The sequence below is a fragment of the Perna viridis genome, chromosome 3 (genome assembly GCF_037379345.1).
Source record: "Perna viridis isolate PV_CMFRI_1.1 ecotype Kerala chromosome 3, ASM3737934v1, whole genome shotgun sequence".
Lineage (NCBI taxonomy): Eukaryota > Metazoa > Mollusca > Bivalvia > Mytilida > Mytilidae > Perna > Perna viridis.
The window spans coordinates 14,343,443-14,359,139 of record NC_142447.1 but is presented as its reverse complement, the minus strand read 5'-3'; the positions used below and the strand labels follow the sequence as shown (position 1 = coordinate 14,359,139).

The 15,697-nt window shown below is 33.4% G+C and overlaps 2 protein-coding genes across 3 annotated transcripts in view; one reads left to right on the top strand and one right to left on the bottom strand.

Annotated features, from left to right (window-relative positions):
* Positions 1–8,364, top strand: part of LOC148621120 (uncharacterized protein ZK1073.1-like) — a 56,146-nt gene extending 47,782 nt beyond the window's left edge. The window contains exons 10-14 of one of the 2 annotated variants that reach the window (XM_088575159.1): positions 992–1,107; positions 2,563–2,598; positions 3,409–3,553; positions 4,283–4,334; positions 5,448–8,364. In XM_088575159.1, coding sequence (XP_088431285.1) covers positions 992–1,107; positions 2,563–2,598; positions 3,409–3,553; positions 4,283–4,334; positions 5,448–5,656 — 558 coding nt within the window. In that variant the 3' untranslated portion in view covers positions 5,657–8,364. The remainder of the gene's footprint in view (positions 1–991; positions 1,108–2,562; positions 2,599–3,408; positions 3,554–4,282; positions 4,335–5,447) is intronic. The other variant, XM_088575160.1, reaches the window with a different exon arrangement.
* A 3,985-nt stretch (positions 8,365–12,349) lies between these two features.
* On the bottom strand, positions 12,350–15,364 carry LOC148621119 (uncharacterized). Its single transcript, XM_088573895.1, has 2 exons — positions 14,741–15,364; positions 12,350–14,560 (listed from the first exon to the last, which is right to left on the bottom strand). The coding sequence occupies exons 1-2, from the start codon at positions 15,362–15,364 to the stop codon at positions 12,350–12,352; spliced, it is 2,835 nt and encodes a 944-aa protein (XP_088430021.1).
* Positions 15,365–15,697: the final 333 nt, after the last annotated feature.

The window sequence follows — 15,697 nt, the reverse complement described above, 5'->3', positions numbered from 1 at the left end:
TTTTGGCCTCTTTGAGATTGAATGGAATTAGAATTATTTATTAATTATCTTGACTTAAATTTGGTAAGCTTTTGGAACTTTGCGAATATAGTGCAAATTAAAACCTCATGAAAGTTCTGGCCATATAGTGGTCTCTGCATTTCTGTTTTCATTTATTAATCATCCTAAATTATGGTCCTATACATGTAGTCAGTTTCACAAAAAAAAAGTTGCATCACAGCCACTTTGTTATTTGAGAAATATGTAAATGATTAATGTGATACTAGTTGTAAGTAATAACGACACAATGGAAGAATGGAATTGTTAGGCAATTTATTTACTAAGGCCAAGTAAAATTAATGAGTAGAATTTCATCCTCTTCCAACCCTTAAAAATTGACACAAAAAAATTTTTAAAGTAGGACAGGAATTTCAAAATAAGGATTTTTTCACGTCATTTTCATTTAGTATTGAGGTACTATAACACACAAATCTTTCATTTCTTAGTGTCTAAAATGATGTTTATTCTCAGAAACTGATGTGACTATGGATATAGAACATATCTATTTTTCTAATAGCTAAAATTAGGCTAGCAAATATATGGTAAGGAATAAATAATAAAGAATTAAATACTCCCATCAGCCCCATATTTTTTGTGAAGGTTGAATGAAAATCTACAATTTAAGTTTACTTGGCCTTACAGCAAAGATTTATTTTATTTTTATTTAATTATTTTGTTTATTTTATTTATTTTTTTTTTTTTTTGTGAAATCTATCTCTCAGACATGATTTTCTTGTGCATTTTAAAATCATGATTTTACTGCTATGCTTCTCTATCTACTATATGTTTACTTCTGATTTTGTCAATTTCCAAATTCATGTCTGACCACTGAAATCTGTATTTCAGATTTGAACCTAGCAAAGCAACTGCTGTCACTAAAACAAAATAAATAACTGATGAAACTGAATTGTTGATTTCATAATTTATTCTTCTATAATTTTCTATTTGACAGTTTGAGAAAGCTAAGAATAAGGAAGACTTGACAGAGGTGATTCACACATTCCAAGATTCACTGAGACACCATATCAATCCTCACAACTTACATAGATTTGTACAGTCTTTTATGAAGTAAGTACTATTTTAAGATTCCCATCTTACGACAGATGTTTAATGGTGTTTTTCGGCTACCAGAATTATCTGGTTTATTTGGTGGTCAGTTTACACAGGTTTAATACAATCAGGATTTATGACAGATGTATAAATTACTATTACATTTCTCTTCTACCGTTTGTTGGGTTCATAAGATCATGTCTGATATTTGTTCTGTTGTATCATGTACCCTCTTCAACCATAGCTAATGGAAATCATGATATCCTCTTACATGCTGTGTATTCCTGCCAGAATCAGATGTTTCCTGTTTGCTGCCAGTAATTTAATGATTTCTCTCCATTTCATTTACCAAAATTTCTTCACTCCCATCAGGTGGATTCATTTTAAACTTGGTATGTTGCTCTTTATGATGCATACTCTGTAAGAAATTTTGGTTTGTGCCTGATATCTATTTTCTGTTTTGTGGGACATTGCCATTTTTCACTGTATGGAATGATAGAGAAAGTTTTCTTCACAGTCTTGGCTGTCATTGGATGAATTTATTTTAAATGTGGTATGTGGGTTTATATAGAGGGAGTACACATTGTAATAGATTTTACTGATGACATTTACTTCCTGTTTCTTTCCCTTTTGAAAACTATGCTGTACCAGTGGAGGTATAACTAGCACAAGTTAACTTGCAACTACATGTATTCTATAATTATACCCCCAGCAAACAAAGTTTGGCAGTGTATAGATTTCATCCTGTCTGTCCGAACTATTTTCTGAGCAGCTTACTTCATTGTTATGAAACTTTGTGGGATGTAATATAACCACATGGAGATGTGAATACTGTCAAGAATTTTTAAGTTACCATATTGGGATGTACATATTGTCTGCGCAAAAATTGCAGAAATGATGGCTGTTGGACTATGGCATTTGTCAGCAAAATTTGGTCTCAGGTTGTCCACAACTCCTCCTCAATGACTTGCAGGATTGTTATGAAACTCAATGGATTGTTAAATTACCAACTGAAGGTGTGCATATGTTTAAAATGTTGGTATTAGTCCTGTTAGTTTTCCTTGGTGAATTTACTTGCTAAAGCTTACATGTTGAAAGAAACAAAAATCTATCTTTTAATTCAGATGGAAGAAATAGACCCTTTTAGTGTTATTTTGATAAGCCTGCTCCACACATGCTTATTGACTACCCCACAGTTAACACAAAAGGGTCTGTATATTCAACTACTCGTATATCATGTATATGAAAGTGAATCTATATGCCCTAATCTAGAGCAATTTTTCCACTGACAAAAATAAAGACTTGCATAATCTCAGAAAAATTATGTCAGTCAATACAGATTTATATTGCAAATCTACGGTAAAAAAAATTCTCAATGTGATCATTCATCTGATGTCATTTTTTAAGCTGAATTGGTTTAACCATTATGTCCATGAACATTTACAACTACTGATTTTTTTTTTTCTTTTTCAGGAGAACCAACATAACAGAAAGTATTTCCAAGTTAAAGTAAGTATGCAATAACTCTAATTGTTTTATTTTTGTATGATGGCTAAAAAATGGCGGTTATATATTGGTATGTAAAATGTTATCATGCTGTCATGTGCCTTGTCTGGTGTTTGTAGAAAATTTGGTTTCCAGACAATAACTCAAACTTGACTGTAAGTGTATGGATCTATATGAAATTATACCACATGGTGCCATACCACAAAAAGGAGGCTGAGATGTTTTAAAGGGGTAGTGACTTAAACTGTTAAGGAATATGGGGACAGAAACAAGAATTTATTGTTGTGTGGACAACAATTTGACAATAAGGGAATGAGTCTTTACTCAAATCATACCTTAAAGAACTGAAAGGCTGGTTAAGATTGATTTATAGAGTTATCACTTGCACTGCTTACAGATAAGAGGCCTAAAAGGGGTGTGAAACAAACATTTTCATGATGCTAGGACAATAAATTGAAGACAAGTGAACAGATTTCTGTGATATTTTACCATGAAAGGAAGGCTGGGATTGATTTTTTTTGTTTCTAGTTATACTCTGCTACATGAAGTGGCAATGTATTATGTGATGACCTCTGAAAAGATGTGTGTCTGTCAGTCCCTCAATAGTTTTTAGATGATAATTTGTGAAACCTTCAATACTTATTTAGTACCATAAAATATGAGTTAACTTCGATTTTCAGCAAAGTCCAAAATGTAGTTTTAGAGTTTGGCCATTTCAAACTGTTTTCCGTGCCCCTTTTTTTCACCATTACATGGTGGGGTATTACTTGATATTCCATTAATTTCCTATTTCATATATATATTTTTTTTCAGATGTCAAGTACTCATGATCACTGGAACCAAGGCATCTTTCAACCATACTGTCCATACCTTATATGGTCACATGTTACAGAAGATGGACAAAAAGAGAGTGGAACTTCTGGAAGTTGAGGGTGTGGCTAATGTGATAGAAGAAAAGGTATGCAATGCTTTCGGAAATTAAAGGTGCAGTTTGTACTTCAATTAGCAACAAGCCTGAGGCCTTTCTAAAGCTCACATTGTTTTATGTGAAAGAAACTAAATTTTGTTATCTGAGAGCAATATTTAAAGGATATTTGTGTAATGTGGAAAGCTGCATTTGATGTATGTGCATAATATATGAGTAATGTTTTTGTGAGGACAGAGAACAGTAGCAATTTTTCATTGTATATAAATCTGAAAATCTGCTCACACTACTGTAATCAATACCATTTGCAAATTGTTTAATGAAAGCCTTGTACCTGTATGGACATCTGTTGTGAAATCCTAGTGACCAAAGGGAGATAATCAAAAGAAAACAAGTTATTTGACTTGTTCACTTGTTATCAGACTGTAAAACTACTTAACTTTAAAACAGGATAGTTTTATCCTCTACAATTGCCCTCAACAAAAAGTGGGGATGTCATTTTGTGATCAGTCCATGTGTCTGTTCATTAGTAACAAATGGTGTCAAGCCTGTACAGAGAGCTATAATTTGCCCCTGTACAAAAAATGAATTACACGAAATCATCAAATCTATGATGATCACTCAGTCATAACAAAAAAAATGTGTTGTCTTCGTAAATAATGTCTACATATAGTACTAAAAAAAACTTAATTTAATTGTAACTCGTAGAAATAAAAGATCTTTGATGAAGAAGTAAATTTATTGTGTTCTCATTTATTTCAGACTGAGAAACTAGGAGAGGCTTTCCTGTACCTATGTCAAGGGTTAGGTCTAAGTAAGTATACATCAATCATTTTCTTAATCAAAATTATACCCCGACTCAACAAGTGGGTGGTATATTGAAATCAACTTGTCTCTGTCTATCTGTCTGAATTTCTTTGCAATTATCTCTGCTCCCAATGGATGAATTGATTTTAAATTTGCCTTTATATAGTAAGTAATTTTGGATGCTGTTCAATATCAGCTTCCAGTATAAGTGGAGGTATTCTTATTCTTCATTATTCAATATAGGTCATACTTAGCACAACAATGTGTGCAACTTAATGTTTGAAATGAATAATAGTGTATATTGATAATGAACAATGATATTCATGCTCCACGAACGGCCTATTTCGGAAACTTCTTCAGCACATGCTTATAAATGAACAAGTTGATCTCTTCCTAACTTGATCCGCCCCAACATAATTATTGGAGGGATTACAAACCCCCTAGTTAGATCACCTCAACATATCACCTTCTTGAAGGGAAATAACTATATTTTCCTTCTGTTGCAATCACCGTGTTCATCAGTCAGTCTGTTATACTTTTCTGTAACAGATGTCTCATGTTGATTCCTACCATGTCTCATGTGGTATATTTGCTTTTTGTTGTATTCCTGCCTAACAATGTCTACAGCAGGCATTATGGCAAGTGTAAAATAAGGTGAATAAGAGGCGAAAATGTTGTGAAAAATTTTGTTAATTCTAATTTTTGCAGATGCTTAGCAATGCCCTAAATACTTAAGCTCAGAGCAAATATTTAACGGAATTTGTTTTGCCATTTTTAGACAGACCACTAAAATAGGCTAAAATGAGTTAAAATAAGCTCCCACACATATATTACTGGCTACTGTGAAAGTATTACTGTTTGTGGGGTACCGATTTTTGTGGGTAGGCCAAACCACGAAATTTGATTCCCAACGAAAAGGAGATTTCCGTTGAAGTGCATACTGAAAGCTTCAAAACCATGAATTCAAGAATCCGTGAACTTGTGTCTCTTCCCTAATCCACAAAAATTGGTATCCACGAATTAAAGTACTTCCACAGTAATAGGAAATATTGTGTGTGTGTGTGTGTATGTTTTTTTATTCATCCTGTATGATTTACCTGCTTATGACATTCAATTTCAGTTGGTGGAGTACCAATGACAAGAGTATCGAGATCTTCATCAATGGATGGAGCTGACATCCCTCTCAGGAAAAGAAGCATGTCAATGGAGGAAGCTGACAAGCCCCTTGGCATCTATTCCTCAAGTCCTGCAAGAAATGCACCCTTGTCTACAAGCCCGAAAGGTTCTGGCATCGCTATGTCAACAAGCCCACCCAGAATCCCAGAGTAAAAAAAAATTGTACTTACAACTGAATGTATGTTCCTCATTAGAGATGGTTTTAGTTTGTAGAATGGTATGACACAGTTTTATTATCTCAGTTTGTGAAGAACCTCAAGATGAACAACTATGCATATAAACGTATTTTCTACCGTAGCGAGAATTTATCATAGAAATTTGACACCAGTGGAATAGATTGGATGGAAGTTTAAAGGTTTTGATCATCCTATTCGACAGAAGTATTTTTGATGGTTTTTTGCTGCTTATTTGGTGAAGATTTTAACTCGGGCAGGAGTTATAAATAAGAATTTAATAATCTTGAACTTTTGATTTACTATATACAATGGGAAATATTGCTACATTAGCATTGGGTAGGATACTGGCATAATTACTGTAAATTGTGGATTTTTGTGTCAGTTTGATCTTAGCAGTAACAGCTGTTGTGCAAAAATTAAAGTGTCATGAATATTATTACACAATTTCAAGAGCAACTGGGCAGAGGTAGTTTGATTGTAGAAACCGTTAAAAAAGGTGGCACGAAAATTTCCATGTTTATAGTACCCAAAATAGGTATTTACACTGTCTATTTCAGTACGTTATATAAGTCAATAATAAATTGAAAATGATGGTAATTCTTTGAAGATTCAATTGCCCTTTTGTAAAGATGAAATTGTGGAAACTTTGTTATTTCAAACTTGATAGCCAAGATGTCCTTACTTTTAACTGTGGTAATTTTTGATGGTACAAGTTGATAAAAAGTTTTGCAAGTGACTCAGTGATTATTTTAGCATTAAAAAATGTTGATGGAAATGTTCAGGATTTCTCACATTATTATTTAAATACCGTAAAACATGTCTAAACAGAATCCCTTTGCACTTTCCAGTTGGTTTGGCTTAGACAGGTGTTTGGGATACAGAGCCTCAAAATACTATAAAATTGGGTGGGGATGTCAGGACTTCAAAAGTGTCTGGTTTAGGCATGTTTGCTTTTGACAGTTTGTACTGTATATGTTATTCATGAAATAAGAGCACTATGTAGAAGAAAATTGAATGTTTGCACTGTGCCTATGTGGTCAAATACACTAATATGAATTTCAATAATTAATGTGAAGTTATTAAAAAGAATGATCCTAATTCATTTATCTCATTGTTTTACATGTTTTTTAGCTGAATGTTTTGTTACATTTCGGTTTTTCTTCTTTGTTTTATTTCACATTTTAATTATGCAGCTTTGTGCCATATTTTCACTGGGATTTATTAATAACAGGTTTGATTGCTAGTCATTACTTAGTTATGTTATATTTAAGGGGGGACAAATTAGGCCAAAGATTAGTGCCAGCAAAATACATTGTATATTTATATTCAGTAAAAAAAAAAAAAACAAATTAAATCTGTGACTCTTTGAATCTGCTCATAAACACAGTTGATAAAATGGGTAAAGAAAAAAGTTTTGGTATATGAATATTCTAAAATTTATTTTTAGAGAATTTAGACCATATATACTTAAAACGGTTCAGTACATGTGTATACACCATTTGATGCAGCTCTTTGTACATATTCCATAATTAATCAAACTTTAATGCTAGAAAATTGTAGAATTACAGATAATCACAGAAAAAAGTATATAAAAAAAATACAAAATGTGTCTTAATAAACTGCAAAAAAAAGTTAAAAAAAAAAATTGATTAGTGAAAAAATAAAACCTACCATAACAGATGACTCATTCCTTCAGAGTGACAAAAGTTTTAGTTAGTACAAATAGTCATAGCTATATTTTATAATTGGTCTAACCACAAAGATAAAACGGCCTGATTCTTAGAGAGATTTACTGTTAGTCCACCTGAATGCTTCGTAGTGGTGTTATTTAATGCTTTTTTTTTTCAGTTATACATGTAGTTTGTTTAGTTACATTCCAAGTTGAGTATAAATACTGGTATGTAGTTTGTAACATGGGAAAAACTAAGTTCGTGATTCAAGTTCTGGATTGAAGTCATTAACGAAAATATATTGGAATCTCTTTTAAAAGAAACTTTGGTAGCTAAATTAGAATGTGTTCGAATCTCTTGCCCTGGTGCCACAAAACTTTTTCAAATTCTCAGTTTAAAAATTGTTGTATGTTCTTTAACTTGTTAGATTTTACTTATGAATATTCTCAGATTTTTCTCTCAGTTTTGTGGCATTGGGTTATCAATGACATTAAGGTAAAGTCTTTGTAAGGATCAGACAAATTGGGGAAAAATCTGAAACATGCATCCAAAACCTGTTTAACTGACAATATTATCTTTGATCTCGTATCGTTCAATATGCTTGAAAAAATGTGTTTGAATGTTAGAAATTTGAGGAGTTCAGCTTGAAATATTCAATTAAAACTTGCATTTCAATAAAATTAACTCATTTAACCAATATGAAAACCTTTTTATTCCTTGATTTTGGCAGAAAAAAACAAATTTCAAATGTAAAAATGGTTGGTTATTACATAACATGTTTCACCAATTGCCAGATTCTTACAGGGATGGATACAAGTATTGTACTTGGAGTTTTGTTTTACATTATATCTTGTAAGCATATATTTTTCCAGAATTTTTTTCATGTTTTCAATTGATAATAATAATTGAGAAAATAAGATATCTTGCAAAGACACTTTGTATGGTTTTGTCAGGGATATGATAAATGTCTTTGTGCAATTTCTTGTCCTGCCTTCTCAAAAAAAAAAGAGAAAAAGCAATATTTTTAGTTGGTGCATGGCTTACAGCATTATTTTTTTGTTTATTTTTGTTGCAATTATTATGCAATATTATGTTTTGTGCATATATTTCTTATACTTTGTGTCACTGAACAGGCAATTTTAAAATATATATTCATGTATAATAAATTTTATTTTGTTATAGATTGTACAATGTAGTATCTATATATTATATATGACTATTTTTTCTGAATGTATATTATACAACATAATCATTTAAACTTTACATTACAACATGAAAGAAGTATTAGGGGTTCTAACTAGCTTAAAAAAAAATTAAAACAAAATTTACCTCCAGTTGAATATAAAGCATTCTTATAAATTATGGACTAGCAACCTTATTGCCAACTTTCCTTCCAAGACTACATTATTACTAGACTTAACTGTGATCATCAATTATTTGAATCCCTGAATTATTTATATTTATAGCGCACACAATGATGATGTTCAGGAGATAGAGTTGGTCTTTCTTCGATGAAGTGACAATTAACTGACAAACTGTCTCAGATGATTAAATGGAAAATTCAATATAACAGGAGAGTTAAACTCTCATCACATCACACATATTCCAATACCTGTTGAATGATAGACAGTTTAAAACTTTTGTCAATTGCAGAGTTAGCTATCAGAGGCAGTTCCCCAGGTGAATGTAATTTAGACATGGAAAGACTGACTCTATTCCATGAACATTATATTGTATGTGCTGTAAATAACATTTCAAATAAGAATCCAACTGAAATGATGCTAATTTTTACCCTGATACCATTCTCCGACATATATCTACTTTGTAGACCATTTTACAGGTATTGAAAATTTCTGTCCAAATTGTAAGGATGAATATTATAGTGATTCCTTTTCCTTATTACTCTTTAGTTCAACTTGTGTTCATAATATATCATATCAACTTAAGTATAATCAGGACACATAACCCTCATATCTGCCCTCAGGTTTTACCACAATGGGTCCTCTTCTCATTTCATGTCAGCCTATTGTAATATCCATAGTATAAAGAATTGTTCATGTGTCAAAGTAAAGGAGGAGATTTTTGACTGGAAAATACTTATTTAACACATACTTGTGTAGATTAAGCAGGGGCAGTATTTGAAAGCACATGCTTTGATAGGGTGTCAATGTGTCTGAATCTAGAATAAAAAGACAAAACATATAAATCTTTTTTAGTTCAAAGGGTTGATAAATTATTTTTTCCCTCCAGGTGGCAAACCTTGACTGTTTTACTCAAGATAAAGAAATATAAAAAGATATTGAACTTGTCTGAAAACCCATGTTTAATTTGGGCAGATTGTACTTGCTTTTTTGTTGCACATTTTTCTTATATTTACTATAATATAAAAAAAATCTTATATTTTTTCATTAGTTTTTTTGTAGTTGCTTGTGAGTATACATTTTTGTCCTATTTTTTCATTTGTGTGGCTTTAGATCTTTGGGGCAGAACAGGTTTTCAAAATATGATAAGTATTATTAGTGATATATTAGGTGGGGGCTGATCCCACTTTTTGCTATGAAATTTTATTTTTGTGCAAAATTGGGCATAAATGTGCAAATGAAAGTTAAAAACCCCTTTTTTGAATGCCTGTCATACATTTAATGCTAAATAATATTATGTCTGTTTCTATCAACATTAGGGTTCATAAATAGTAAATAAAAATTGTACAATATACCTGCCACAATTTTTTGGGGTTTGATTCTGGGTTGTTTTCTGCTGCATCATGTGGAAGTATTTGTTTGAAAAATCTGTATGAAAAATTGACCAAATTGTTTACACTTTTGTACTAGTAAAAATGAAGACTGTGTAAAGGTACTGTTAAATATTGCTCCCTAATAAAGGCTGGCAAAAGAATGGTAGTAATTTGCACCTGATACTAGTACATATAAGTATCAGGAAAGCAGTTCATGTTTATCCTCAGGACTTAATAGAATATTGACAAGGGTTTACTTTTTTTAATAACAATTGAGGCCATACTTGAAAATCAATAATTTTCTGAATTTTGTTTTACCCAATTTCATTAGATGCGGTTTTTTTCTTTCTTTTTTTTTTTTTTTTTGGCGTTTTTTTTTTTTTTTTCTTTCTTTTTTTTTTTTTTTTTGCAGTTTTGTTTTGGTTTTTTTCTTTTTTAATTTGGGGGGTGGGACATAGAGGAATTTATGAAGCGAACAAATGTCTTATTGTGTAGTCAACTGTTTCTAAACAAAAAAATAAAAGTATGTTTTAAATGTTTAGGGATAGAAACAAGTTGCAGCATTTTTATTAAGATGCTGAGACAATAAAGAGCAAAAAAGACATTTTTTTTCAAGGATGGCTTTAAATGGTTGCAACATTAAAAATCTTTAAACCATGGTAAACCATGGTAAACCATGGTTCAATTTTTCATAGATTTAAAAAAAAAAACAAAAAAAAAACCATTATTTGTTGAGGGCATTCTAGAAGAGGATAACTTAATATTTTCTACAGATATTTCTTATAATGTGGAGAGGGACAAATATACGGAAAACTTTTGGTGGAGGGATCTGGTTAAGTGACACATTCTCTGTTCAGTGTTTACTCTGTTTTTAATAGTTTGTTTCGAAGTTTTCCAAATAAATTTTGAAAACTGATTTTGTTGTTACTTGTTATACCCTTATGGAGCTGTGTTTGTTGGTCAGGATGTCTGTCTTTCTATAAACACACCAAACTGGTCATCCTCAACTCCTATCCAAAAATGTAAGAGGTTATAATTCTGTTTCTCCATTCTCCAGCTGGAGGTCAGTAAAGATCAGTAAATAGCTTGCCAGACAACCAGTAGCATGGCTTGAGTACCTCAACTCCTTAGCCATGGATTTTTTTTTTTAAAAAACCTCCGGAATGTTCCTTGTGTGATGTACTTCTGTACCTGTTTTAAAGCAGTATGTTCAGAAAGTATCAAAATAAGCACCGAAAAGGAAAGTGTTTCAAATAAAATTGAAAATAGCATAATTCACTATTTGAATATGTGACATTTTAAAAAGAAAGTTGCATTGCTGTTAATGCATGTGTTGCACTAAAATTGTATATAAAAAATTAGCAAAATTAGAAAATTTAGTCAAATAATGTTAAAATAGCTTACTTCATGACACATTTTTATGTAGAGGATATAGAGCGCATGTGTCGAACTCATTGATATTTATACAAAAATAACTTTTTGTACCATCAACTCCTGACAAAAGATTTTGTTGTTCGTAACTTGCGCTCTATATTTTTGGATTAAGAAAACTACCCCTAATCCTCTTATTTTTGTGAAAATTCTTTGAAAACCGTTTGAGACCTTATTGTGCCCTCCTTGTGACTTAATTATGGAACAACAGCTTGTATTTTCTGAATATTAGTATTCAGATAGCGTCTTAGCTTTAAAACAGGTGAACAGAAAATTTAAAATAGTTGGAACTTTGGCAAAATAGTACTTCTACTTCTACCAGTTCGTGCCCTATTTTACTTTGTAGCCATTAAAAGAAAAATTAACAAAGTGTGCTGTACAATTAACTGTGCAAGTAAAAACAACTTGATTAATTTAATAAAGTGAGTGAGCCTTGAAAGATTCAAGAGGCAATGTCAGTGGGCAGAGCATTCCAGTCCCGGATGGTTCTTGGGTAGAATGACTCTTACCTCAGTACTGTGTTGCATGATGGTAATTGGTAGGAGTGTAGGCCCATATTTCGACTGAGTCTTACTGGACTGCTCAATCTGTTGGTCGCGTCGATTTTCACCAGACCATTTGCCAGTTTGTACATTAGTACGAGTCTAGCTCTCCTCCTACGTTCTTCTAGTGTTGGCCATTTTAGATCTTCTAGCATGTTGGTAACTGAAGAAGTGTTGTGGTATCTGTTCGCTACATATCTGGCCGCTCTACGCTGGACCATTTCAATCCGGTGTTTGTCCTCTTTCAAGTATGGGTCCCAGGTTGTGCATGCGTATTCCATGGTTGGTCTAACTTATGACTGGTAAGATTTCTTCTTAATGTTGGCATTTCTGATGTTAAGATTTCGTCTCAAGAAGCTCAAAGTGTTGTTTGCTTTCTTGCAGATGTTTGACATGTGCTGGTTCCACTTCATATCTGATGTTATAGAAACACCTAGATATTTCGCAGTTGTTACGTGCTCCAGTTCATGACCATGGAGGAAATAGCTGTTCTGAATAGGCTGTTTCTTTCTTGAGATTGACAGAACATTGTATTTCTCGGGATGGAAGCTCATTTTCCATCTTTGTTCCCATTCTGCCAATTTATTTAGGTCATCTTGTAGACTTATCCTATCGATATCAGATGTTATTGTAAGATATACAATAGTGTCGTCTGCAAACAATCTGGTTTTTGATATGACGTTTTCCGGCATGTCGTTGATGTAGTATATGAACAAGCTGGGGCCCAAAACCGATCCTTGAGGAACACCAGATTCCACCTGTATGTATTGGGATGTTTCTCGTTCTACAACTACTGCCTGATTTCGATTATAAAGAAAGCTTTGTATCCATCGGTTGGTGTTACCTCTTATCCCATAATGATGTAATTTGTGGGTCAATAAGCTGTGGCACACTTTGTCAAAAGCTTTACTAAAATCCATAATCAGACAGTCCGTTTGTTTACCGTTGTCAAGGTTTCTGGTTATATCATCAACAAACTCAACAAGTTGAGTGTCACAGGACAGACCTTTCCGGAACCCATGCTGTAGTGGATGTAATATATCATGTCTGTCAGCATGTGCCATGATGTTGCTGGTGATGATATGTTCCATTATTTTGCAGGCGATACAAGTCAGAGATACTGGACGATAGTTTATAGCCTCAAACTTCTTGCCTTTCTTGAAGATGGGACAAACGAAGGCTGTTTTCCAGATACTGGGTATTTCTCCGGTGTTATAGGACTCTCTGTATATGATGGTAAGTATCGGTGATAGATGAATGGCCAGTTCTTTCAGGACTCTTGGTGTAATATTGTCCGGTCCAGGTGCCTTGTGAGGGTTCAGGTTTTTCAATAGTTTAGTAACACCCACTTCTGTAATCTGGATGTCTGGCATGGTATCGTATGTACCTTTCATACTACAAGTGTCAGTAAAAGATTCAACTGATACTTCGGACTTGGTTGAAAATGACTTCTGGAATTGTTTATTTAAGATGTTAACTTTATCTTTGGAATCTGGATGTAACGTTCCATCTGCTTTCAATGGTGGTATATTGTTGTTATCTGATCTTTTATGCTTTATGTAGGTCCAGAAGCGTTTCATACAGTTTCCACTTCCAGTACGGTCATCTGTTTCTGGTGTCACTATGTCCTCTATATACTGCCAATATGCTTGCCTAAGTTGTCTCTGTGTTTCCTGTTTTAACTTTTTGTATTTCTCCTTATCCGCTTTGTTGCCAGATTTCTTCTTTCGTTTATAGCATCGGTCTCTCTTACGGATCAATCTCTTTAAGTCTCTGTTTATCCATGGACATCCATCTTTATTTTCTGCTGTTTTGTGTGGTATGTTTCTTTTCATGCTGTCTTCTAATTTAGACTGAAAAAGGTTCCACATAGAGTTCTCTGATTCCCCATTGCTCTTTATATTGATGATTTCTTCATAGGTGGATTTGACATCATTGACAACATTTTCCCATTTTGCTTTGCTATACAGTGGAATCTGTCGTGGTTTCTGTTGCTGTCTAGTTGGAATGATATCTATTTCAGTGTAAACAATGTCTTGGTCGGATATTCCTGGAATGATCTCTGTCCTACGGAAACTAGAGGGGTGGTTTGTGATGACGAGATCTAAGGTGTTGGTACTTCTAGTTGGTTCTTCTACTATTTGTGTAAGACCATGATCGTCTAATATGTCTGTAAAATTATGATGAATTTTTGCATACTGAATGTTTGCCTTTAGTGTGTTTCCTTTCCAGTCCCAGCCAGGAAGATTTAAGTCTCCAGCTACCACTACGAAAGAATGTTTTATTCTGGAAGCTCTTTCCAAGCTCTTGCCAAATTGGTTCATACTCTCTTCATCGGATGTTCTAGGGTTGTAGTAAGTGCAAAGGTATATAGCTTTGTGGCCGACCAGCTCTAACTTGCACCATACTATTTCACAGTCAGTTTGTAGTTCCGGTGTAGCTGTAGCAATGTAGTTGTTTTTACTGCTATAAGGACACCACCGCCTGATAGATTGCGATCGTTTCTGAAAATGGTATAGCCTGATGGAAAAATCTGTGGGTCTTTTATACTGCTATCAACCCAAGTTTCTGTGCCAAATATTATATCTGGGTTTGTACTGCTAATCATTGTTGTTGATCAGATGTTGCTTTGTTTTAATGGACTGGAAATTTACATTTACTATTCTTAGTGGTTGTTGTTTTACTTGCTTTGATGTTGACGTTGTTCTCGTTGGTGTTGACGTATGCACTGGTTTAATTTGGTTAGATGGAACTGGACTGGCAAAAGAGGTGTCTGATAACACACTAAACTGGTTTGATGTACTGAAAACCATGGAGAAGCAAAATGATGTATAGTTTGGGCAGTTACAGGCAAGGCAATCCCAAGCGACAGCAGAGTCTTTGACATGTTCTAAGTATAGGCTAGATCTCATGGACTGACAATTTGCATGATACCATTGGTTGCATGTATCGCATACAATGCCTTTATCATCCCATGTAACTGGCTGGTCACAAGTACCGCATGGGTAAATTGATCCAGATATTGATGGTCCAGGATTGATGTTTACATCATTAGCCCTTGTGATAAGGAACATGGACAGGTATGCTAAGATGATACTAGGTCGATGTTTTGGAAATGCATGCATATCCGTCCCATTGTTCTGATTAGTAATCACTCTAATAACAACACAGTCGTAATCTGTTGAACAGGTATGGTTGTTTACGATAATAAATGTGTGAACTTCATCTCTCAGATGGATAGATGTGTATCGGATGATGAAGCCTTGTATTAAGATGACTAAGATCAGTTTTGGTGTCATAGACGCCATTATTGTTTACGGTCCCATCAGAAAAAACTGACGGTGACAACTACTGGGCAAAATTCTGTATGATGGCCTTCAAGGTGTGTTTCTCTGTGTGATGTTTGTGTAATGCAAACTTACCCACTAACCACTACAATTTTGTAATCAATTTAGGATTTAGAAATGTGAAAAATATCGAAAAATATCAGGAGCTGTTCAAAATTCCTGCCATTTTGTTGGGCATGCGCACTATTCAAAGTTCGCCTGAAACTAGTGTTAGTGAATTTATCCCTTTAATTAGAATCAGCATAGCATGTTCTTCTATTTACTAATGTGTATATACACTCCTTGTAACGTTGA